The sequence below is a fragment of the Vidua macroura genome, chromosome 5, assembly GCF_024509145.1.
Source record: "Vidua macroura isolate BioBank_ID:100142 chromosome 5, ASM2450914v1, whole genome shotgun sequence".
In the NCBI taxonomy this organism is placed as follows: domain Eukaryota; kingdom Metazoa; phylum Chordata; class Aves; order Passeriformes; family Viduidae; genus Vidua; species Vidua macroura.
The window spans coordinates 40,953,322-40,978,360 of record NC_071575.1 but is presented as its reverse complement, the minus strand read 5'-3'; the positions used below and the strand labels follow the sequence as shown (position 1 = coordinate 40,978,360).

General features: G+C 38.1%; 1 protein-coding gene across 2 annotated transcripts in view; it reads left to right on the top strand.

Annotated features, from left to right (window-relative positions):
* Positions 1–18,983, top strand: part of TBK1 (TANK binding kinase 1) — a 28,241-nt gene extending 9,258 nt beyond the window's left edge. For both annotated transcript variants that reach the window (XM_053977768.1, XM_053977769.1), the window contains 15 exons: positions 1,323–1,433; positions 3,166–3,345; positions 4,843–5,039; positions 6,223–6,281; positions 7,242–7,333; positions 7,760–7,861; positions 9,870–9,948; positions 10,805–10,926; positions 11,052–11,128; positions 11,463–11,502; positions 13,795–13,896; positions 13,985–14,081; positions 15,161–15,267; positions 15,577–15,648; positions 16,495–18,983. In XM_053977768.1, coding sequence (XP_053833743.1) covers positions 1,323–1,433; positions 3,166–3,345; positions 4,843–5,039; positions 6,223–6,281; positions 7,242–7,333; positions 7,760–7,861; positions 9,870–9,948; positions 10,805–10,926; positions 11,052–11,128; positions 11,463–11,502; positions 13,795–13,896; positions 13,985–14,081; positions 15,161–15,267; positions 15,577–15,648; positions 16,495–16,546 — 1,489 coding nt within the window. In that variant the 3' untranslated portion in view covers positions 16,547–18,983. The remainder of the gene's footprint in view (positions 1–1,322; positions 1,434–3,165; positions 3,346–4,842; positions 5,040–6,222; positions 6,282–7,241; positions 7,334–7,759; positions 7,862–9,869; positions 9,949–10,804; positions 10,927–11,051; positions 11,129–11,462; positions 11,503–13,794; positions 13,897–13,984; positions 14,082–15,160; positions 15,268–15,576; positions 15,649–16,494) is intronic.
* The last annotated feature ends 6,056 nt before the right edge of the window (positions 18,984–25,039 follow it).

The window sequence follows — 25,039 nt, the reverse complement described above, 5'->3', positions numbered from 1 at the left end:
AAAGTAGCAGAGGCCATGGTGCTGTGTAAGCACTGCTCAGCAATGGCTAAACATGCCTGTGTTATTGACACTGTTTTGGTGACAACTCCAAAACATGGTACCTACACTACTATGAAGGAACTTAATTATCCCAGCCAAAATGAGTAGAAACATTCTGCTTCAACAAGGATTTTACTGTGTGGCACCTTAAGATCTGAATTAAGCGCTTTAATTGAGAAAGACCTGAATTGAGCTCCCCCAAAATACTGGTGTTTTTACACACATCTTTCTTTCAGCATGGCACTAGGCTGGTCTGTTGCACTGCCATTTATATGACTTGGATACTCAGGCACAATTATGGTATTCTGAAATGGGGTTTCAGTGCTGCAAATTTCTGTTGTCCTTTAAATGATGGTCTTACCCAGCAGTCTTGAAATGGGTGCACTACCAATGAGACTGACATTTGAGTAGTATAGCTGTGGACTGCAGCTGAAGATAATAGGGATGGCTCCTGAATGGAAAACAGAAGATATGCCTATGATGTGACAATTGTATTCGATTCCTGTTTCATCTTAGTCTGTTTCTATTTTCTTTTTCTCTGTGTTGCATTTTAAGAATAAAGCAAGGTGATACTTGCAACTTCTAACACATCAGTAACATCTCTGTTCTGATGCTCTGTGTAAAACTGACTCAGTTGTCTTAGTTGAAGAAATTGTCCATCTTATGATTTTTTTCACATAAGAATTCTTGCTGTAGCTGCTGCTTAAGAGATATTTTGTATGCCTCTTGTCCTCCAGGAAGAGAAAACACAACTGAAATATTCTGTTGCAAAAAGTCGGTTGATCCTCATTCATTTAATGAAAAATTTGAGAAATAGTTGCCTATGCAATACAAAGTAAAACAATGCCAAATTGTGTCCAGATTTCTGGATGTTCCTTCTCTATGCCCAAGCCACTCTGTGGTGGCTAAATGTTGTCTGTTGCTGTGGAACATGCTAGAAGTTAGCATGGTAATGTGTAAATTGAACTAAATTGACTTTGATTAATTAACTATTGTGAAAACCTTTTGTTTCCTTCATTGTGCTGGAAATATCTCTGGAAGTTTTCCCCGAGGCTGAGGTAGACAAAGTTGATTCTCCAGCTTAGCTTTTTGTTCTTTACTCTTTTAGTGATGCTCTGTCAGCTTGTAAGTGAAGCTTCTTAATTATTGAACCACCTACAAATTTAGGCAAACCTGTCATTTAAATTTGCATTTTTGCTGCCCCTTTGAGGATTAGTTGCTCAACCTATGTATGTATAAGAGATAGTAGTTGAAGTTTCCATTATTTTTGTAATGTATTGCAGGTATAAAATAATCACTGGAAAGCCTTCCGGTGCTATTTCTGGAATACAGAAAGCGGAAAATGGACCTATTGAGTGGAGTTGGGAGATGCCTGTTTCTTGTAGCCTTTCAAAGTAAGTTTGAACTTACAAATGTTCACAAAATGTTTCAATGTCACTTGATTTGGCTTTTCCAGTTATTTTCTAGGATTGTGTCTTTGGAGCAGAGATCTGACACACTTTTTTCTTTGAACTCTTCAGTACATCGGTACAGTCAGATATTTGGTTATGAAGTGGTATTTTCTTCCCAGCTGTCCAAATATTTTATGATTGCTAATTAACAAATGAGCACATCTGATGTGGTTTGAGAAGAAATAGTATTACTGCATTTTTCCACCCTCAGGAATGAAGAATCAATAACTTTGATGGCCCTCATTTCTTGCAGGAATGTGACTTCAGATGTGACAAAGATTAGGCAGTAGGAAGGAAATGATAAAGACAATTCAGAGGCTTACTTTTTGCTAGGAAAGAGGTCACATCAGTGCATTTTAACACATACTTGTGTCTTTTCAATTTTATCATCATATTTTTGCTTCATATGTCCGTAATATTCAGTAGGAAGAGCCATGGAAGGTCTGATTTTGGTATGACTTTGAAAACACTTCCCATAGCCCATTTACCCTTGGACTTCTTCCATACTTTAAAGTTATTAATCTTTCATGGTAAAGGAGGAAATAAATTGTTCTATGAACAGACTGTAGAAGCAAACTTTTCTGAAAGCCAAATATGTACATCCTTAAGGGGTGTAGAGTTAAAGTCTGGTTTATATGAATTCATTAGTTTATAATGTGCAAAAATTGCAATTTTTATGTGTTTTTCATGATACTGCTCATTTGTTCCTCTGCTTGTTCTGTACAATTGAACTGCTTGAAATTATAAAGGAAGCATTTTTTTTCTCATTAAACATCTGCTCACAGTAATACTTTTAAGTAGCATTCAAACAGTATTCAGTGTTATAAGTTTAGTACTAAAGTGAGTTTGAGCACAGCATCCACTGACCTCTAATGCAGTCAGCAGTGTGCTTGCAAGCCACTGCAGCTTGCTTCAGAATGTTAAGCTGGATTCAGGCTTGATGTGTACATAATGTTAAAATTTTGGAGAAGTTGTTCATGGTAATGCACAAGTGGGATCCATAAAGTTCCTTACCATTCAGATGCTCAAGGTAAAAGTGCAAAAATTTTAAGCTGACCTTTCTCCTAGAGCAGTAACAACTGTAAGGCAATGGGTAGCACAGGTTTTTTTTTTTTTTTTTGCAGCATTGAAGCTGCATATGCAGAGTACTTATTTAGCCCTATTTCAATCAGGATGAATTGTTAGTTTTGACAGTTTAATGAGTCTTTGCTAATCCAGCTGATTTTGATTGAAAGCAACATGGTGTGCTCACACAAGCATCACTACCAGCAAATCCTAAATGGCAGTAGCTTCCTTCAGTGATACACTGTGGTGTGTGGTGTGAGTGGGGTAAAATGCTACTAGGGTGGTAGAAAGTGGCCTCAGCTCTACAATGTAGATTTAGAAAAAATTTATGTAATTTCTGCAGTATGAGTGAAATTTCTCAAATACCAAAAAAATACTTGATAGTTAAGCATAAAAAGAAAATATTTAAAATATGTGTATTAATGAAAAACAATGGACATTGCCATTGAACATTTTGTTGCTCAGTGTAGGAAAAAGGGCACTGACATATTCTTTAAGGGATAATAGATGTGTATACATGAGACAAGTCAAATGAATTATTGCAACTAGTTGCAAGATAAAATGTTCCAAGTAGAACCAAGTTGTCTCATCTCTTCCTGGTGTCCTCTAGGGGTCTGCAAGTACTGCTCACACCTGTCCTTGCGAATATTCTTGAAGCAGACCAGGAAAAATGCTGGGGATTTGACCAGTTTTTTGCAGAGACGAGTGACATACTGCACCGAGTAATAATCCACATCTTTTCATTACAGCAGATGACCTTGCACAAAGTTTATATTCACAACTATAATACGTAAGTGTTCTCTCTCTCTATTTGCATTACTTTGCTCTTGTTCAGGCTAACAGCACTGTGACCTCAGATCACCAGTTACAAATTCAGTAGCCTGTGACCTCCTGTCACCAGTGTTACAAATTCAGCAACCTCTCCTTGGCAGTTTATCTGAGGAAGTGAAAGGGCGCAATTGTCCTGCATAGTCATAGTGCATATAGAAACATGCTGACCAAAAATAAAAATGAATTCATTGAAGGTCTAATCAACTGATCTTAAACTTAGTCTTTTTTAGTGACAGAACACAGACGTAATCCTTGATGTGTTAACAATATGTCTTGCACATTTCTATACAATCCTTATTTACAAAGTAGTTTTTTAGAGACTATATTCATCTCTTGCTCATCTTGTCCTCAAGCATACAAAATGCACACATTGTCTCTGGTGTAAAGCTCTCAGAGGGGTTCTGAAGTAGTAATTGGTACAGTTTAGGATCCTGATTTGTGTGGGGTTCACTTTATGACCATGCAGTGCTGATGTTAAAAGCTGTAAGATGTACAAACATAAATGCCTTTTCTCTGCTGTATTACAAATAATAGAGAGCACGTGTTAATTTCTAATACACAGATACATACTGTTATTTCATCAAATGTGTAAATACAGTTTTGCCCACTTCAGTTTTTCTTTTCTATTCCATCACTTTTATTTTGAGAGAGCCCAAATACTGTTTTTGCAGAGAAATCTTGCTTCTAATTTTTATTGTTATTTACATGTGTGTTTATTTATAAACTAGCTGTAGTATTAAGAAGCAATATTGTAGTAGTGCTACACAGGAGGCAAACTGGTCCTTCCCATTAGTGTACTGAAGGTTTTTCTTCTTTGTGGGAGGTTTTGCTAGTTTGGTTTTTTTGGTTGCTGTTGTGGTAGTAGACTTTTGTGGTAGGGTTTTTTGCGGGGGGGAGAGGTATGATGGTATTATGAGTTCTTTTCCTTGTATCTATTGATTGCTGTAAATAAAATTCTGAAGCGTCTTTGCTCTTCCTTATCACTGCTGTTTTAGGAAATACTCTGGCTATCTGTTAGCTTACTGGCTGAATTTAATTTTTTGACATTTAAAACACCAGACTTTGCTTTTGGAGAGACCATCCATCTCCTTTCAAGAAAAGGATATTCCTTAGAAAACTTAAGTAGGCTTCCTTCCCCTCATCTGTTGTTGCCTGTTTTTACTGGCCTTCAGATCAGAGCAGTTTGGTTTAGACAGACGTGCTTTGGCAGATAATCAGAGGTAGAAAGGAAGTTTGATATTTTGCAAGAAATAGCTTTTATTTTTGTAACACAGCAACCTGGGGTCTTAGGCACCATGCTGCTGTTTTTTTACTTAAAAGTCAAGTGCTTTATGTGTAAATCTAATTCTTAATTAATCAGAAATAAAATAAATTTTTATTTAAATAATACAAAATCTGAATTGTTGAACTATTGTAGTGAGTCTAACTGCTACCAATTATATTGTTTGTATTATAGAGCTGCTATATTTCATGAGTTGGTCTACAAACAGACAAAAATACCATCTCAGAATCAAGAACTGATATATGAAGGTCGGCGCTTAATACTAGAGCCTGGCAGATTGGCACAGCACTTCCCCAGAACAACAGAGGAGAATCCTATCTTTGTAGTAAGCAGGGAGGCTGTGAACATTGTTGGATTAATCTATGAAGAAGGTATATGAAAGTAATTTTCCTTTTCTCACAGCTATCTTTTTTAAATAGTTTGGGTTACTTAATGCAATTGTTTTATGTCTGTTATGTCTTAGAAATAGTGTTGGAAATTTTCTTTTGTTGATATCTGAAGTTCTAAGTATGCAGTCCAATGTTTTTCAAAACTGCTGAGTATTCAGAACATTTTTACAGAAACAGTAGGTGCTTGTAATATTCCAAGTCCTTTGAACCTGAACATTTGTGTGCTAAGATATAGTGGTGCTTAAGGAGTTATGAACCTTTCTGAAGTATGACACTTTAAACAAGTAGAAAGAAACAGAAAGTAACTCAAAGCTGGTGCTTTTGTTTCATTATTCACTAAGTGGAAAGTCAAGTTTTATTTTTTTTTTTATTTGTTGTGAATCTGGTTAGCCTTTCAGTTAACAGAGGAGGTCTTTACAATGTACATTTGCTTAGAAGATAAGGTAATACCATAACAGAGGGGAAAAAAAAAGAAATTAAGGTTTTGAATTTCCATTTATCATTGTGAGGCTTTTAGAGGGGCCTATGCCAGAGCCCTTGTTTTATAAATGATGGGCTGGAGGACATGGCTGCAGTTGAGAGGTCAGCATTGCTTTTGTCAGTATGTCCTAAATACTGACTGCTCTGGCCAGCTGGCACTCAACACAGAGGTGCTGAAGAGTGTGGGTAGGTGAGCTGTTTGTGGAAGGATCAACAGGGCCTTTATGTTGTGTCACAGAGCTTTTTGAAGGAGCCAGTGAGTGTGAGAACAAAGGAGATTCAGGTGACAGGGGCTACCTGAGGTTGAAGTGCTGCCCTTAAGAGCCTCAATGAAAATAAGCAGCTGTGTGATGAAAAGAGAATGGTCTCCTATGTGGGTAAACATGGGGCTGAAGAACAGAGAGAAACAGTTGGCTCTCTCAATGGAGAGAGATTGCAGGTGGAGACCTGCATGAATTCTGTGCAGCATGTCCAGAAGTGAGTCTGGAAAAGGAAGGACAATTTGCTGAAGATACCAAGTTATTTAAAACAGTTAAGACAAAGGCTGATTTTAAAGGAGTGCATAAGAACCACATGATATTAAAAGGCATAAAAGCAGTGTACAGGGTGGGGAGGGAAAACAATCTGAACTTTTGAAGTCTCTTCTCAAAAATAATAAAATACCGACACTTATTTTATGTTTCAGTTTTACTTCCTAAAGTACATCAACGTTACGATTTGGATGGGGATGCCAGTATGGCTAAAGTGAGTAATTACCATTTTAGGTTATATGTCTGTCTTGGATAATGACACTGAAATGAAAGCTACTTAATTTTCAAATTAATAATGTTAGTAAAACTATTTTAGTATGCTAATGAGGATTCTGATTGATAGAAATATATTTATTTGTTATTTATAATAACAAAGGATCTAAAAGTATATTACAGCTGTACTTTGTATGCAAAATATGGTTTGGGTTTTTTTTTAAAAACTAAACCCAAAGTCCAGTCTTCTAAATTCAAAGTGCTCTGTTACTGTATAATTCAGTGCTGGTGGGGAAAGGAGCCTGACACTGTGTAGTCCTGAAGTTAGAAGCTTCATAACTTCTAATGGTGCAAAATTTAACATTAGAAAAATAACTCTTGCTCGTTAGAGAGGAGTCTCTAGGACTCTGCAGAAGGGGGGAATTTCTGTTGCCTCTTAAAAACTTTCAGAATCTGTGGGAGACAAGTAAAGGATGTTGCATTCTTAAGTATTGTAAATGATAGTATCTGAAACTTTGTTCTCAATTCTATATAATACAGCAATCTTGTAAGTGGAATTGGGTAAATTAAGAGAGTCTCTAGCCTTAGAATTAAAAAAGGGTCAGTTTTTACAAGTTCCTTTTAGTTCCTTTTAATGTATGTGCTTGATTCCTAAAATATTGAAGAAATGTACTTGTAACTTTGACAGAAATATTAAGTTGCATCATTTTTGTTTGTGATATTTGTTTTCGTCCCTAACAGGTGCTTCAGCATAACTGGAAAACCCATGTTTAGCTCTGCCTTCATAATGGCTGTTTGGTTGTTGCCTGACTAAAGCTTAGGCCAAGTTACACATTTTAAACTACCATCCTCATGTTGCTTTCTTTTATTAATCTGTGTTGCTTTGTTGTGATGTATTGTCTTGAAGCAATTGTTAAGAGAATGCCTCATCAATACTTACGCTGGGTTTTTTTTCCTCCAGGCAGTGACAGGTATTGTATGTTATGCCTGTAGAGTTGCCAGTTCTTTGCTGCTTTACCAGGAGCTGATGCGAAAAGGAATTCGATGGCTAATGTAAGCAACTGATTGCATTTCATCATGCTTTTTTTTGTTTTAATTGAGATACGCCTTGATTATCAATATATAATTCTGTAATCTCTTGATATTTTGGGAGGTTTTGGTTATCCTTGAGTAAGGATAGGCTGTATTTCTCTCTTTTTCCAGTCGTTAGGGAAACTAAATTTTTTTTTTATAATTAATGTTAAGGTGTTTGCAAATTTACTTTCTTCTGTGTATAACTTAAGTCTAACTTCTGGTAACATGCAGATGGAATTGAACAGCTTGCACAAGGTATTTTTATATGAGGATTATGTTAATGCATCTCTAATTGAAAACAATTCCTCCTGGCAATTATTGCTGCAGGTGTATTTCTGTATTACTGATTGTTGGTAGGATGGCAGTTAAATACTTTTGTTATAGACTAATGCTTCACTTTTTTAGTGAAATAATCAAGGATGATTACAATGAAATGGTTCATAAAAAGGCAGAGATTGTCATCAGGCTGGATTTCTGCAGCAGAAACATTGAGAAAGCTGAGAAAATGTGAGTAGAAGCACTACACCATACACATAGATTCTTCATTATAATTTTTAGTGACAACAGTATTATAAGTTATGATTATTTGCAGTGGTTTTGCATGTAAAAATTAAATTTGAGTCAGCATGGATTTTCTGATGGCACTGACTTGAGCAGATTGAGTCATATATGTTACTCAAGTTAGAATATTAATTTTGCTGCTTAACCTGATAAGAACAAGTAATTACTGGTAAGTGGTAACTGTGTGTGTTCTTTTTCTCCTTTCTTCTCTGACTCTGCTCATTTGTTCTTATTGACTCTAGAAGCTATGGTAAAGCTTGGACAAAGAATCAAGTAGCTTTTCTTTCATTAGTGCTTTTGCCACTGTGTTTGGTTGCGTATGACTTCAAATACTGCCCCTTACACAGTTTTAAGACACTAGCATTTTCTGTGTGGAAGGAATCTTCATGTTGAAATATAACACAGAGCAGATGCAAAAAAAAGCCCCAAACAACCAAGCCTAGCCCCTTGGTCCTTTCCCAGGAAGGTGTTATTCTTAGGCAGTGTGATAGGAACTTTAAATAGCACCTCTTCTTAGCATTCTCCTATGGGTGGTAGTTTTCCTGTTTAACCTGCTGCCAGTCTTTCCCAAATGCTCTCTTAGTCATGGGATTTTCTGAACTTCTCACCAGGCTGCTCTGAAAATGCAGATATTCACAAGATGATTAACACACACATGTAGAACCACTGGGTTTGCAGAGTAGGCTTAAGAATTAGACTTAAACCTGTTGGAGCTGCTATGCCTGTGCAAATTGAACACCTTATACGCAGTAGTTGTGGATGTTCAAGGGTTTGACAGATTTGCTCTGTGTGTGCCAAACCTACCTTAAAATCTAGGTGTGTCTGTTTGTATTGGCTTCAAAAGCACCACAAAACCACAACAGTGAAATAGTGAAGTTGGTAACTTGCAAGATGGCACCTGTGCAGCCTAGATACAAATCATCAGGGCAAGAACCCGAACTCCTCTTCAAGCCCATTTGCATTAGCTGGCAGGACTAGATCTTGATCAGTCTGTGTTTGTTTCAGATAGTTTCTTCCTGCATTCTGCCAGAAGAAAGCCACTCAGAAGAAGCCACTGTCCGTTCTGTTCTGTGACTCTGTTGCTCTCGAGTATCTCAGCAGCAGTTTGAAAAAAAATTACATTCATTTGCTAACTGGAGTAATTCTCATGTGAACAGAAATTTTCTATGTGTTTGCATGTGGTCTTTTGGCCTTCTACAAAAGGGCAGGATTTTCAATTTGTTTGACTTTGCTAACTTCTTAAAAGTCTTCTAAAGGACATGTCCTCTTGTTTGTCCTTCTTTTTCAAGGCTATCCTTCAAAGCATAACAATGCAAAATCTTTATTTGAAAAGGTAAATAAGGCATTGAACTTGAGCGAAGCATGTATTTTTTGAAAGCAGTTGCACTGTTTGTGATGGTGTTTTTACAACTAAAATGTACGTGAGATTCAACAGGAAAAATATTGTCCTGAGTAATTTATTTGGCACTTGAGCAATGGTCATATGGAAAGTATGAGTATGAACAGATGGTCCTACTATCCCAGCCTTTAAACACTTCACCCAGTAAGTTTTCTCAGAAAAGCATTTTGGTACACTGAAGTATTAGTTTGTTAATGACTACTTTAGTACATTTAGTTTGATAAGATTAAAAAAAATTACTTGATGAAAGGAAATAGTCTGCCACTGCCTGTCAAGTACAAGTAATAAGACTAGAATAAAGAATTCAGGAATGAAAGTTTCGACTTTATTTTAACAATTCCAATGTAGGAAAAAAATCAGGGAATCTTTTTAAAATCTAAAATGTTTCCATTGTTAATGGCCACTTAAATCTGTCAGCTTTGTGGTTGTTGCTTGACAGAGACTGTATTTCATATACAAGAAGAGGCAGTTACTGTTATGATCTGGATTCAAGAAATATTTCGAGTGCAATCACTGCTTGTTTATTTTTTTTAAACTATCTTTTTTGCTGGACAGATACGAAAACTTGATGCAGATCAATTTGGAATCATCAGAAGTGGATGAAATTTCAGAGATACACACAAAACTCTTGCACGTAAGTGTCTGACAAAGTTATCCTGTCATTCTGAAAATGGTGTTTCTACAGAAGAAGCCAAATACATGATAACACAGGCTTCTGTGAATAACAACTCTGAATTTTCAATGTAGTTTCTAGATTGCCAGTTGTTAAAATGTCCATACTAATGTGAATATCTTTCTGAAAACAGAGCAGATCCTTTTATATTATCTCAGTGTAGTGAAAATGAGTTCATGAAAATACATTCCTATTTTCTAAAATACTCTAGAATTATAACCCTGAAATATATTTTGCTTTGCTATTTTTTCTTTCCAATTATTTTCCTTTCCTTAAGAAATAATTGACTACTTTGCTTTCTAAAATGTTACATTCACAAACACTCTTCAAAGTGATGTGCTTTGAAATGTGCATCATGTTTCCAGACATGAAAGGAAAATTTGAAAATAACTTAATACACTGGGAGCAGGTATAAAGTTCTGCATTCTAAAAGCAAAAGATGATTAGTGCATTTTTATTTTGAAGGTTGTATGAACTGCAGAGAAAGGAAGGTATGAATCATGTGGATTGTTATTATATGAATTCTTAATAAACCAGAAGAATAAGGGTAGAATAAGGGATTTATGAAAGAGTGAAGGTTATTGTTGAAAGAAAATAAATTTTAAGTAACAGAAATGCCAGCATCAAATATGATTCTTTCTTTTATAATACCTTGCTTTATCTGCTTCTAGCTAAGCCTAGGCAGATAACTGGACATATTTATTTAATGGAAATCAGTGAAACAAACAAGTTTGTAGTATTAATGTGCTCAAGTAATAATCAAGTAATTTTTTCACTTTACCTAGTGATAAGATTGAACGTTCTTGCTCTTACATAGCTCTCCAGCTCTCAGGGCACCATAGAAACCAGTCTGCAAGATATCAAAACCAAACTTTCTCCTGGTGGTTTACTGGCTGACACCTGGGCAAATCAGGAAGGCATGCATCCAAGAGACAGGAAGTGAGTAACTGCTTACTGTTCTAATATGTATTGAATTCTGCAATGAGTTGTAGTTTACAAAGCTCATTGATAGGTACTTGAGTTTATGTATAATACATCTCATTTTCTTCCTTTTGTTGCTCTAGTCCAGAAAGGCTGCAGGCACTGCTGTCTTCCATCACAGACATCTACTATCAGTTCAAAAAAGATAAAGCAGAACGAAGTAAGTAATTTATTTGATTCACTATTAACAAAAAATGTAATGCAAAGGACAGGTCAGTCTTAGTTTGACTAGGGTATTAGTGGTAGGAATGGACAGTTAGCCACAGTGCATATGTCTGTAGGTCCTTAGTGTGGTAAAGCCTTTATGAATGAAACACCACTATTAATAGCATAAATTTGAATTGCAAGACTAGAAAGGAGGAAAAAAGTGTGTGAGCACTTTGACCTGTAAAAAGAAGAAAACTGTGTAGGAAATAGGTAAACATAGCAGAGTTTTGCATAAATAGAACTAGTAGAGTTAGATTTGTAATGTATGTCATCTGCTCTGATCCTAGGGCTTCCTTATAATGAAGAACAAATACACAAGTTTGACAAGTAAGTTTTGAAGTTACCCTTGGGAACTGTTGTGATTGCTTTCAGGTCCTCCAGATGCTCTTGCCAATAACCCGTTCTATTAATTTTATTGTAAATCGTAACCTCTTTAGGATTGCTTTGTAAAAAATTTCTTTTAAGTATCTTAAATACATTGGGGTACTAGTGTATGATAATGAAGTGCTTTCTGGCTGTAGAGTTTTTTCACTGATAGGCCTTCTAAAAGGAAAATACCTAATTGTTATCTGGGCATAAATGTTTTGTAGGAAGTTCACTTCTTCCCTGTTTTTTTTCAGGCAGGAAAAAGCCCTGAGTAAGATCGAAATGACTTTGTAGTTAAGGTGGAGATAATTTTCTACAGATGAGTAAAATATGGACTAGCTGAATGAAATTCTAGAATGATTTAATCTTACAGGAAATACAGCACACAAAATTAATTTTAATGCTATTCTCCATGCTTGTTTAGTTTAAGATTATCACTCATGCAAAGTGTTAACATTAAGCATCTGTGGGGTCTCTAAACTTGGGTCTCTAAACTCCCATAGTCTCCACTGATTTTATACTGCTGTACTTGTCTCAGGATTTATTCAGTTCCTCATATGCAGATGGCTAGTGCTATTTAAGTTGCCCTAAAATATCAGACATGCTCTGAGACTGGGAGGTAGGACACAAGTAAAATGGGAAACCTGTCAAATGGACAGGTGGTCAGAAGCAGTGCAGGATATCTTTGCTGGAGAAGGTTGCATGAAGTCCTCCTCCTAGTGGCCATCCAGTAGCTGAAGGGGGAGCCAGAGAGCAACTGTTCATCAGGAACTACACTGATAGGACAAGGAGTAATGGCTTCAGACTGAAAGAGGGGAAATTTAGATTGGATACACGGAAGAAGTTCTTCTCTGTGAAGGCAATGAACAGATGAACATGAGAACAGATTGCCCAGAGAAGTTGCAACTGCCCCATCCCTGGCAGTAGTCTATGACAGAGGAGTTGGAACTAGATTTTTTTATGGTCCCTTCCAACCCAAACTATTCTAAGATTCTACCTCAAATGATGCTAGATGCTTATGTTTAAGTAAATAAATTATTCTCCTAGTGGCTGGTCAGTTGCATGGTTCCCTTTGCTAAATGCTGCATGAATTTAGACACCACTTACATAATTTTCTAAAAAATCTTGCTCTTCCTACCATGAGTGTGGCTTCACTGACAATTACAGATAGAAAGCTGTCATGCAGAGGGCACAACCTTGCCACTTGATTTTCCCATAGTGAAACCTAATCTGGATACCTGCCAAGCAGGGGAGAGGGTTTTCTACTACTAAAACTATGTCCTTGCCTTAGTGTATGATGAACTTCAAATAAGTATGCTTCATTTTCATGGTTTGAATACTGGTATATTTTCTGCCAGAAATATCTCCCTGGGACTGTACAGGTTTGATATCCTAAGTCCATCTTTTTTATACTTTATTAACCCCACAGGGAAATGGCAGTGGCTTTTGTTAAAGACTGTGCTATTATCAGCAGAGGCTGGTCTATGTAATATTTATCTCTAGGCAGATAAGGGAGCAGCACTCAATTTGAATGTTATTTTTCTGGTTGAATGATAGGTATGCATTCCTGATGACCAGCCCAGCTACACTTTAGCTGCTACATTTAATTAACCAGTATTTATTATGCAAGACTTAATGAAATACCTGAACTAGGTGTTGGTCTGTAGTGTTCCAGTATCCCTTACACTTACTGGTGCAATGCATAGCATGGCGAGGCAATTACACTGGGACTACTGTCTGCCACACAAACAAGAATTGGGTTTTGTTTTCCTTGCTTTTCCTTTTCTGCTTGTTCCTTTTTCCTCTTGTCATAAAATTAGGCTGACACAAAACTCCTGTTCTTTTTCTTGCATGTATGTTACTCAGTGCAAAGGATTATTCATATATGCTAGAAGTTCCAAGTATCTGCAGTAGGCAAATATAAAGTAATTAGGACTTTTGTCCTTTCCATTTAGAATTCTGAAATATACCAGCTGACTCAAAGAAGATATTTGACCATTTATTAATCTAAAAATACGAATACAAACACAAACTAAGTGCTTCAAATTATTTTCTTCCTCCCTGCTAGGGTATCTTTTTGAAGCATAAATTGTCAGTTCCTGTAGAATGTTGGGTTCTTGCACATTACAACAGCCTGAATAAAGGTGGCTGCACAGATTTTAAGTCCACAAACCTTTCTCCAGATTTCAGAAAGTTAGAGGAATGGGGTTTTGAAAGCAGTATGACACTGGTTTGGTTGTTTCTGTGTTGCAGGCAGAAGCTGTATTTGCATGCTACAAAAGCCATAGCTCTTTTCAAAGATGAATGTGTCAGCAAGTATGATACATTTTTGGACAAAGCTGAGGACTGGACAAGGCAAGCTATTGATTTTTTTAATATTTGTTAATGTTCATTGCACCACTTTATATAAGCAGCTCTTAAAAGAAAACTCTTTTTCTTTTAGGAAAATGCTTCTTACAAGGAAGCAATTACTGGCTCTCACCAACCAATGTTTTGGTATTGAAGAAGAAGTGTCCAAATACCAGGATTATATAAATGAGGTAGAATGCTTCAAAATTATGGGAAGCATTTACATAGTTAAAAGAATTCTGCATATTTTCATGTCAATAGTGTTGCTAATAGTGAGTTTTACATTAATGTAGTTGTATTAAATTACAGGCCTTTGTGGGTGCTGTATGTGGTCTGCAGTAGCTTTATTGCCATGTCAGTGTGGACTGCAGGATGGTGTTATTTTTTGAATAACTGAGTAATGGGATTTTGTGAATTGTAACTTGGTTTTGGAATTTGGTGGGGCTACTTCGATTTTGGTGGGTGTTTTTTTGGGGTGTTTTTTGTTTGTTTGTTTGGGTTTTTTTTGTGGGGTTTTTTTTTTTGGTGTGGGGTTTATTGGAGGAGTTTGTGGGTTTGAATGATTTGGGGTTTTTTTTCCATAATGTTAGCCTTTCCCCCTCAAAAAAAAACAATCAGTGCAATGGATGTGGGTTCATTGAGAACTATTCTGTGCAACTGTTACCATAATATTTTCAGAGGACCTAGAGCATTATCCTGATTCTCTTATGAAGTATAAAAATGCTGCTTTCAAAGTCAAGATTATGGGATACATACTTAATGATGTTAAACTAATGATTTGGACAGTGACTCTACAGGGTGCAAACTTATCAGAATTACCTCAAAATTGAGAGAATAAGAGCATTTTCATGTAGTGAAATTATTATTTTTTAGAAAGGAAAGATAAATGAACAAAAAGCCCTTGCTAATTGTAAAATCAGTTTAGGAATGGTGAACAGCAGCATTTTACTTGTATTTTAGTTGCACCACTGATCCATTGATTAGGATCCGTTGCCCTAGGATATCTACAGACATAAGATAATTCTTCCTTTCCAGAGTTTATTATGAAAGTATTAGACAGAAAGATGGAACAAACCAGGGAATTATTGGTTATGTCAATTCAAAACTTGCTGTGATGATCTCATCTTGGAGCATATCAGCCACCTTAGTACTGTAATGAATTTATGAGGTACCACAGCAGTGGAGAATTTAAAAAAGGATTTTAAGGTGGGCATCAAAATGTACATGACAACTTCTAATGTAACTTAAATTTCCTTTTTATCTATTACAGTTACAAGATGCCCTGCCACAGAAAATGTTTGCAGCTTCCAGTGGGATGAAACATACGATGAATACAGTCTATCCAAGCTCAAACACATTAGTAGAAATGACTCTTGGGTGAGAATTTTGTAATGGGATTGAGCTAATATTGTATATTTGCTATACAGGGAAATTGAAAAAAATTAAATGACTTAGTGATTGCTGTATTAAGGTCAAGAATTTTACATTGCTATAGTGGTGGCACAGATTTGGAAGTGAGTGGGGGACAGCACTAATGTATCATCTGTCTCTTTGTAAATAAACAACTTACCTGTCCCTTATTTTGTATATAATGGCAAGTTGCTGAAAACTCTGGTGATGAGTGATCAGAGCAGGTATCTATCCCAATAAAAACTTTAATCTTTCTTTTGCTTCTGGTTACCACAGGATGAAGAAACTAAAGGAGGAAATGGAAGGTGTTGTTAAGGAACTGGCTGAAAACAATCACATTTTGGAAAGGCAAGCAATTGTTTTCTCTTTTGGGGTTGAGACTAGGGGCAGGCTTAATTTGGTACATTTTATAGATCCAGAATATAAACTAAGGGAACGATTCTTTAATGTCTTTAACTGTAAATGTATTTTGAGCTGTTCAAATGAGGTATAACAAAAAAAATTATTCAAAACCTTGGAACGTGGCTGAGTCAGAATGGTCTTACAGCAATTTTTGTGGCATTTGTTGTTTCATGTTACTTTGGTTTAGCTATAAATACTAAAATACAATAAAATAATATAGAAATAAAATATAATAATATAATATAAAATATAATAAAAATTCCTGTTGCACAGACAGATCAATTCTAAATTTAAGGAATACTGTTGCAGCAATGTAGTGGTATCTTTTAATTCCTCCCATTTAGAGGTTATTTTTGACAACCATGGAATTACACCAGTCTGAATTAATGATTTTGCAGTTTTCAGATTCCTTAAGTAAATTGAAGGGGCAAATATGTTTCTTAGAATCCTGAGAGGGTATTATCATTGTCACATACAGACTGATTCTGATTTTTTTTTCCTATGAAGATGAGAAAATATATATAAAAATAAGTATCTCCTGAAAGTTCCAGGGTAAATTGCTGGTAGAGTGGAGTTTAGCTTCAAGCTGAATTAGTTTTGTTTTGTTCCCCACTCCCAGTCCCATACTTGCAGCAAAGCTTCCTCTCTTCCATCTTCTTTGCAGTTACAAAAGTTAGGTACAAATGCCTCTGTTGGCATGTAGCAAGGGAAAGGAAAACCCCATAAACAAATTAAAGATTGATTCTGTGATCTAGTCAACCACCTAAAAATATACTGATTTTTTTGGTTTAGATTTGGTGCCTTGACTATGGATGGTGGCCTGCGGAACGTGGACTGTATGTAGCTTCCAAAGGACCTGAAGAGGACTTGTAAATTTTTTCAAAGGGAAAAAATACCGTTGGGACAGTTAAAAGTAGATCATAAATCCAGGATTTTTTTTTTCCTTCAGCAACTGTAATATTAAAGAAAATGTAAATATGTATAATATGTAAATACAAAAGAAATATATATCTTTTCTTGGTCACTTTGAGGATAGAATAACTTCTGGCAGGGAATTGAGCCCCTTGGAGGATCTCTGAGGAGTCCTAAAGGGAAAAGTATTGTTGATGAAACTGACATTTGTCTGCTTTGAATATTGCCCTTTTTTTTCAGAATGCAATTTAGTCTTCATTGCAAGAGGACTTGCAGTACTCCAAAACACCGTTGTATAAAGGGTATTTTGGATTTCCTTCAACAACCACTATTAATGTAGGAGTCCAGTTGAATGACTTTAATCATCACAGAACATGATGAATGTTTTAAATGAGATGTTTTTAAATGAGTGTGAATAGGGACTAAGAGTGCAGATAGGACAGCACAGAAATGCATTTCTCTTTCCTTCACATTCAAGCTGTTAGCTCACTTTTACTTGAGAGAGCAAATTCACAATATTTTTTAAAGTTCTCTAAATATTTGGTGCCATGTTTTCTGTAATTGTTTGACTGCTTAGTATATGGAAGTTTTGCACTCCAGCTTGTCAGAATGAATGTAAAAATTCATCTTTTGGAGTACAGCATTTTCAGACTTTCCCTGAAATCGTGTTGCTTACTACAACAGTGGGTACTTAAAACAGCTTCTTCTTAATCTTATTTGCAGGTATAATTTATTTAAAAGGTTAAAAATTTGGTATTAGAAGAATTTGTGGACAGTCAGTAGACTGGATACTATCACGCCTCATTAGTAATTGAATTGTGGAAAATAAGGTACCAGTCTAGATCTTGAAAAGGGACCACTCCCACTGCTGCCTTACAACTGAGGTACCAAACTTTGATGGAAAATATAGTATTATTTATTTTCCAGATGCAAAGATGAAACATTCTGCTCCAAAATACATAGGAGAAAGAGAACATGAAAACAAAAAATTCTGGAAACATCCCTTTGTTTGGCTACTACAGGTGTACATACTTGTTTCAGATGAGCATACAAATATTACAGAACTCATTCCTTCCTTGTGGAAATCTGGCCATGGATGTTCAGTGGTGTCCAATTACACTTCTCATTGCTGCATTACACCTGTAAGAGCTGGACCAAATATATATTTAGAATTTTCCATAATTACTGGTGGAGCATTTAGGTGTAAGCTAAACAACATCAACCAGTGATAGCACCTGGTAGTTTTGTGATGCTTATTCCCTGCTTATCTGTCCTGGTCAGAACACAAAACATTTTCATTTCCTTTTTAGAAAATATTTGGAGAGAAACTTAGGAAATTTATAAATGAGTGTTTCATTTTAAAAGAAAAGGAAATTTGCTTGCCTTGATGTCCATGACCTGCATTCCAGTGTTCTTGGTGAGAATCAAAAAAGGGAATTCAAACATTTTTACACTCATGTGAGCAGCTTCTGTCTTATCACCAGAAAAACCTAGCTATGCAAAAGGAGTGCAACCATTTGTCACACATCTTTCTTTGACTTTCTTAACAGTTTTTAAATACTGGAATTATGTCTAACTGGAATGTTTTAATGCCTGCTTGTACATTTGTTCATTCACATCCACAGTCTCACTGAGTATCAGTAAAACACATGAATAAATGTTAAAAGAATTGGGCTCCTTAGATGTGCATAAACTATATTTTGTCTACAACATTGTAATACTTTGTTGTTTCTTAATCTTGAAAAAAATCAAATGCTAGGTGGAATATATAATTTTCAACTTCCTTATACTGAAGCAGTCTCAAAAGGAAAGTTAATTGTAGTAAAAATATAGTCTGTATGTTGAAATATGTGCCGCATTCTTTTACATGTTTGAAATTTTTTTGTTATATTTTATGTTTATTTTAAACTTTGCTGGCTTTAGTCTTGCTGAATACATCAGTAATCTTAATCATGTTAAAATTTCTTTTTCTAAAGCAATTTTAACAAAGCAGTAGCTAAGGAACTTGAAGTAATCAGTTAATAATCTTCTGATTACATTATTATGAAGCAAATAATTTTTCAAGTCAAAGCATAGTGTTGGTACCATCAACTTTTTGCTCAAACTAAGATGCTATGAATCTTGCTGTTCATTTGCCAAAATAAGTAATAGAAAGTAATATATGGTTCTTCTTCCTGAAGCTGGTTTACTGGTTTGGGGGGGCTGTAGGAATCAGCTGAATATATTAATTATCTGTTACTTGAACAAACCTGTCTTCATATGAATTGTGGAAATGCATGAGTGAACAGCTTAATGGCATAAATACATCAACCACTTATTGTACAGTGTGTACTTCTGCCTTTTCATAATTTAATTTTCTGTTGATTTCAGGATTGCCTTACGAGATTTATTTCCTTGTAAGCACAACAGAGAACCTGAAACATGAAGTTGCAAATTGCAACTCAGTTTGCATTATCCAGCTGTTCAGAAAATGTGCCCTGCACAACAGAATCACTTTTCCTAGTCTCTGCTTACTGGTAGAACTCAATCAGTTCTAATGTAGTCAATCACTGTAGAAGTGGCATTGTAGAACAGTTCTGGAGAGTCCTGAGCAGAACTGGGAAAAAGGGGTTGTTGGCTGAAAGAAGGGACTACTGGAAGAAAGGGGGAGTAAAAGTCTTTGGTAATCTATAGGCTGTTCCAGAAGATGAGCATTCACTCTGTCTGTGGTGAAAGGGTTATAGATTATTAATATCAACTGTAGTTGAAACAAAAAATCCCAGCCTACAACTGTGGAGAAACCTTTCTAATGGTAAAGAGAGGGAAGTGCCAGAACAGATTGTTCTGGGAATAGCAATACCGTTTGAAGAGGGCTTATAGGAACGGGTTAACTGGTGGGAGCTCTTGTGAGTGATTCTGCCATTTGCAAGGCTTCACGACCTTCTGTTTTCTGTGCCCTAAACAGCTTTATTTTTTCATCAGTCACCCAAAAAAAAAAAAAAAAAAAAAAAAAAAAAAAAAAAAAAAAAAAAAGTAGGTAGTATCCCTCAGATCCCTCAGTGGAATTTGCTGTTTTGTCACTGGTACCAGCTCAGGCAGCCGTAGTTGTAGGTGCACATCTTTCGGAGAACTTTGCTGCCCGTGGGCAGGTAAGGCCGGCAGCAGCAGGCTGAGCTGCTGGCGTACTGCAAACGGACACGGCGCAGTTCTTCAGCACTGTGCTCCTGGTCGCTCACACAAGTGTTGAATGCAAGCTCTGACTACCCCGGCCGCCACAGCCTCCCCATCGAGGTGTGGGTTATAGCAGCTCTACCCAACCCTGGGAAATATTTCCCCCAGTAGTTGCTTTAAGGAACTGAGGCAGATAATTTTAATGGGAACCTATTGAAGCGCATCACCAGCTCTTGTCAGTTCCCCCTGTGCCAGGGGCTGCCGCAGCAGCCCGGAGCGCGTTTATGCCGAATGATGCGGATTTTGTGCCTGCCGGGCGCGGGGCGGCAGACCGGCGGCAGGAATCGGGAGGTCGCGGAGCAGTGCAGCGCCTCCTTCGCCCTCGCCGCCTCCCCGCTCCCCTCGCCCGCGGGTGCCGTGTGCGTGAGGCGGGCAGAGGCGGCCGCGGCGGCCGGCGCGCCCCGCTCCGCATGGCGGCGGCCGCGCGGGACCGGCGGGAGAAGCCTCGGCGGGCCCGGGCGGGGCCCCCGCAGCCGCCGCTCCCGCAGCCGGACGCGCCCGCCGCCCGCCCGGGCCCCGCGCTCGGCGGCCGCCGCCGCCCGGCGCCGCCGCGGCCCCGCCACGTCCGCACCATCTTCGAGGCGCCGCCGCCGCCGGAGCCCCCGCACCGCTTCGGGCCGGCGGCGGCGGGAGCGTGGTGCGACCTGTGCTGCCGCTTCGTCCTCTCGCAGGGCCTGCGCTGCGCGGGTGAGCGGCTCTGGCGGGGAGCGGGGCCGGGAGCGGCGGGGCCGAGGGGACGGGAGACCCTCACAAAACCGAGGGGCGCGGGGCCGGGCCCGATCCGCGCCAGGGAACGCGCTCCTCCCCCAGCCCCGACGGGAGCCGGAGTTTCGCCATGTGACGTGCCGGAGCACGATTGCTGCTGAGCGGGAGCTGAATTGCCGGGACACCGGCCTGGCATGGGGGTGGATGCAGTGTGATCCAGGTGAAAGTGCTCCGTCCCCACCCGACAGGAAGGTAACGCGTGTCACAGGCTGTGGGGAGTGCTGCCCTGAGAGGCTCGTGAGTGCTCCCAGCCCTGCTGAAAGCCATGCGCTCTGGCCGTCAGGGTCAAGCCCAAGGCAAAGCTGCGTTAGTGTGTCGCATGTCCCACGTACGCAGCATATACATACATGTCCTTTCATTCTCTGGGCTCTGGTTCTTAGTAGACAAAGGTGTGTTTTCCTTTTCCTGCATAGAAAGCAACTTTCCTCCTTTGCATCCCTTTCGTTACCAATGCCACACTCTAAAATACAGTCATTTCATTCACCTTCTAGCTCCTGTCCTTTACAGTAGGACAACATACATAACTAGTGCTGGTGAAAAGTCCTTTTTTGCCATCCCTTGACTGATTGAAAAGGCTTTGGCCATATTATTGGGCTTCATGGTAAGCTCGAGGGTGATTTCAGCATAGGTCTCCATGGGCGTGTTCACTTGGCTGGCTGTTCCTCGCCCACAGCTGCAGTGCTGCTGCACTTTCTAGGACAATCTAGTGCTATCCCTAGTGGTGTGACGTGTTCAGGTGTACAGTTTGCTTTTGGTTTACATCACTGAACCTTTGTTTAACAGCTGATATTTGAAATACAGGGTGTTAAAGACAGGTCAATCTTCTCTTTTTTTTTTTTTTTTTTCCTGTTTTAAGGAGATGTAATAACCTCTTACTGTCCTCTGCTGATGAATATGATTTATGTTATGACACACTGTTCTCACGGTTACACTCACTTTCAGTAGCTCAATTTTTACAGTTAATCTTCGAATGGAAATACTTTGGCTGTGAAAATAAAATACTTTTTATTTATCATTTGCATTAGTGCACTGTTTGTTCTGACAGGATGTGTAGTGCGCTGATGTGAAAATAGACCTTAGAAATAATTTTTTTTTTATGATCAAATGCTCCATGACAAGAACTTCAAGTGTCACATCGGATTATGTATCTTCCAGCAACATTTTCTCAGAACGGTTACAGCTTACAATGTTTTTCCTTCTCCTCCGTGACAAGCTCAATTTTTATGAGGCATAGTACTTCAAGCTGCTCTCTTAAATTGCTGTTTAAGTAGCAGAGGAAACATTCAACTTTTATGATCTAGCATGAATATAATATTTAGAAGCTGTAAAGTGCTATGGAGATGAAAGGAAACACAAGCTAAAGCGCACAAGGGCTGCTGTGAGAACCTCTGTTCTTACCCATTTGGCAGGCACAACTGGTGAGCCAGACTGGTGAACAGATCTGGCTGATAAAGTGGCTGAGGACAACAAAAATGGGGGCTGGGTCAGGACAGCTCAGAAGACCTGAAGGAGTGTGTGACTGGCTGCCCTCTTGGCTCAGAGTCACTAAACCCACTCTGTCCAGATGTCAGTCTACACCCAGAGTCACAGGCTCTTCTGTGAGCAAGTGAATATAGAAAAGGAAAATGTCCCTTTTGGGAAGGCAGCAGACATGGCTGTGCTCAACAGCTAAAGTGCATCTGGACTGGCCTTGAAAGCTGAATCGGATGCATCCAGGACTATAGCCAAATTTGTGGCCTCTGTGGTGGCCTCTGTGAAAATACCATGGTCTCCTTTGTCCTTTGCAAAGCAGAGATTACAACAGAGGTTAGGAGTACCTTTCAAAGATTTTAATCTGCCTGGCAAGGTGTGACAGAGCTGGAAGTTTCTCAAATAAACCTGTTTTCCAGAAGCCACTTAATGTCATCTAAAAAGCCAAATAAACCAGCATCTTCCAGATGGGCATCTGGTAATAAAGAGGGATCTATGTACTAAATTCTCATGATTCTGAATCACAAAGACATAAATACTATATTTATTTAAATTACCCTCTCTCAGTATTGGTTGAAGTCAGATCAGACTCACCAGATCATTGCCATTAGACATGATCTAAGTCAGATGTGGTAAGTGTAGCGACAAGGATAAAAAGGCATGAGAAATTTCCTCTGGGATAGGGAAGCAGTCAAAAGGCACATCAAAGAAGTAATTTTAAAGTATTTAGATACAGACTTTTTTCTGAAAGAAAAGTCTTTGACTTCTCTATGGGAATGGGGATTTCTTTGAGTACCTCTGTCCTTCCTTCCCTACAATGTATACAAGGAATTCCCGATCTGAGCTTGAGTAGAGGTTAGGCTTTACTCTTACCATTTTTCAGTGAGTCTGTGACTGTCTTAGGGTTTTTGTACACTCCCTGCTATACCTCATAAAATGAGTTGTATTCCCCGAACTACTAAAAAAAGGTCTTTCTGCCTTTTGTGAGATTTTTGTTTGGAATTCACAAGTTTTCACACTTCTGATAAAAAATTGAAAAACTATTTTCATTTTATTCAGGGAAGAGAAATCAGAACAGAAGAAAAAAGTCAAGATTAAGGATTGTCTATTTCAATGCAATGCACAAGGTGCACATTATTCAAGCAACTTATTTTTTGAAAAGAAGTAAGGCAGTGCTGATATTTTTGGACCCCAGCCCAGGAAGAAATCCAAGTGTAAGGAAATACCTCTGAAAAGGATACTTTGTAGTGTCCGACTTCTTGCTGTTGTTTTGGATTCCTTTTCAAGAGAGGCTTAATTGGTTTAGCAGTCCAGGTTTGCTCTGCTATTTAACTTTTCACCTCTATTATTTGGGGTAAAAACCTGGTGCAGATGCAGAATTCCATTGCCTGGCCTGACTTCTCTGCATGAAGTTGTTTGAAATAGAAGCAGTCAGGATTATTCCAGTTTATATAATGGAATGGTGTACAGTAAAGAGTGGATTTTGTTTTCTAGCATTCAGTTTTTCTCTCAATCTGAAGGTAGTCTGGAGTGAAAATTCTCAGTTTCTTACATCTTATTGATGGTGTGTAGCATTACGTAGTATAAGAGGTTCTTGCGTTGTATCAACATGTCATTTGGCATTTGAAAAATGAGGCATTTATCATGGCTTTGGATGAAAGTCTTTACTGCCATGCTATGAAATACAATTTCTGAGCAGTTTTACTTTCCTCATAGTCTGGAGAACAGACTGGGTGCATGTAGGTGGTGGGAGTGTGAAAGGAATTACTTTATGGACCACTTGCTCTGGACTTCCTAGTTAATTTCTGTAACTTTTCTTTTTCCTTGCATTTTACACTTTTCCATTGAACCAGATGAAACTAAATTAAACCTTTTCAGAAGTTTTACTCTTCACTTAAGTGAATATAGAGAAATTACAGGTCCTACATGACTTTCACTTCAAACTTTCTAAAGATACTTAAGCAGAGGCTTTGGAGGTACCATGAAAACTAGGTGGCTCCTTTCCTGGGTTTAGTGATGGGACACGGTCTCTTCTCTACATCTTTTTTTTTACCAAATTTTCAGTCTGTTTTTTGAGCAAGCATTCCCTGTGAAGTGTATAGCACAGTGTCAGGGCTTCTCTTTGTTTTTTCTGTGCTGAAATGGGTATTTTGGTGGAAGCCTTGTTCAATTTTTAACATGTTTTTGTGTTGGCTCTGAATATTCAGTAGCTGACTCCTGCTTTAGTGCAGTTGAAGAACAGAGGTGTTATGTTTTAATATGTAGCATAGCTCTTCTACTACAAGAATTTTTAAATATCTGTAAAAATAAACAACAGCACAAAACCTTAGGAAAAAATAGGATATATTATCTAGATGCCCACTAATTGTCAGGAGTAGCAAAGAAATAGATGCCCCTGTAGAGAGTGAAAGGAGCAAGCACAGAGATTAGTGGGTTTTTTCCCTTCAGAAAGTACTTTTTTGACTACCAAATGTGTGTAACGTACGTTTATTAATTTTAGGTAAGAGAATAGACATTGTCCATTATCTCTTCAGTAGGACTACATTCATATTTAATTGAATGTAATGAGGGCATTAAGTTGCTGAAACTACAAGGCTTACTACTTGAATTATCAAAGCTGTTCAGAGTTGAAGGAGCCTCTGAAAGCTTTATCTATAGAGAGTGAGCACTGTGGGCATCAGATTAGAAATAACGGTGGTGGGAGTCTGCACCCCTTTCCCATTCTTTCTGCAGAGAGTTTTTTAATGATGCACAGTTTCCCCAGCGCTTTATATTTTCTTTTAAATCCAAAATGACTACATTTTCTCAGAATTCTTAGAGGCTGGAGCAGCAGGACGTGACAGGGTTTGGGTTTGCTGGTGGAGCTCAGCTCAGAGAGAGCCCTGTTTTCCTTCTTGTTGGATTTGAAGGAGTGTGGGTGGTCTGCTTCCCCCAGTGGGGTGTTTGCTGGAGCTTGCAGGGCTGGTAGAGCTGGAGAAAA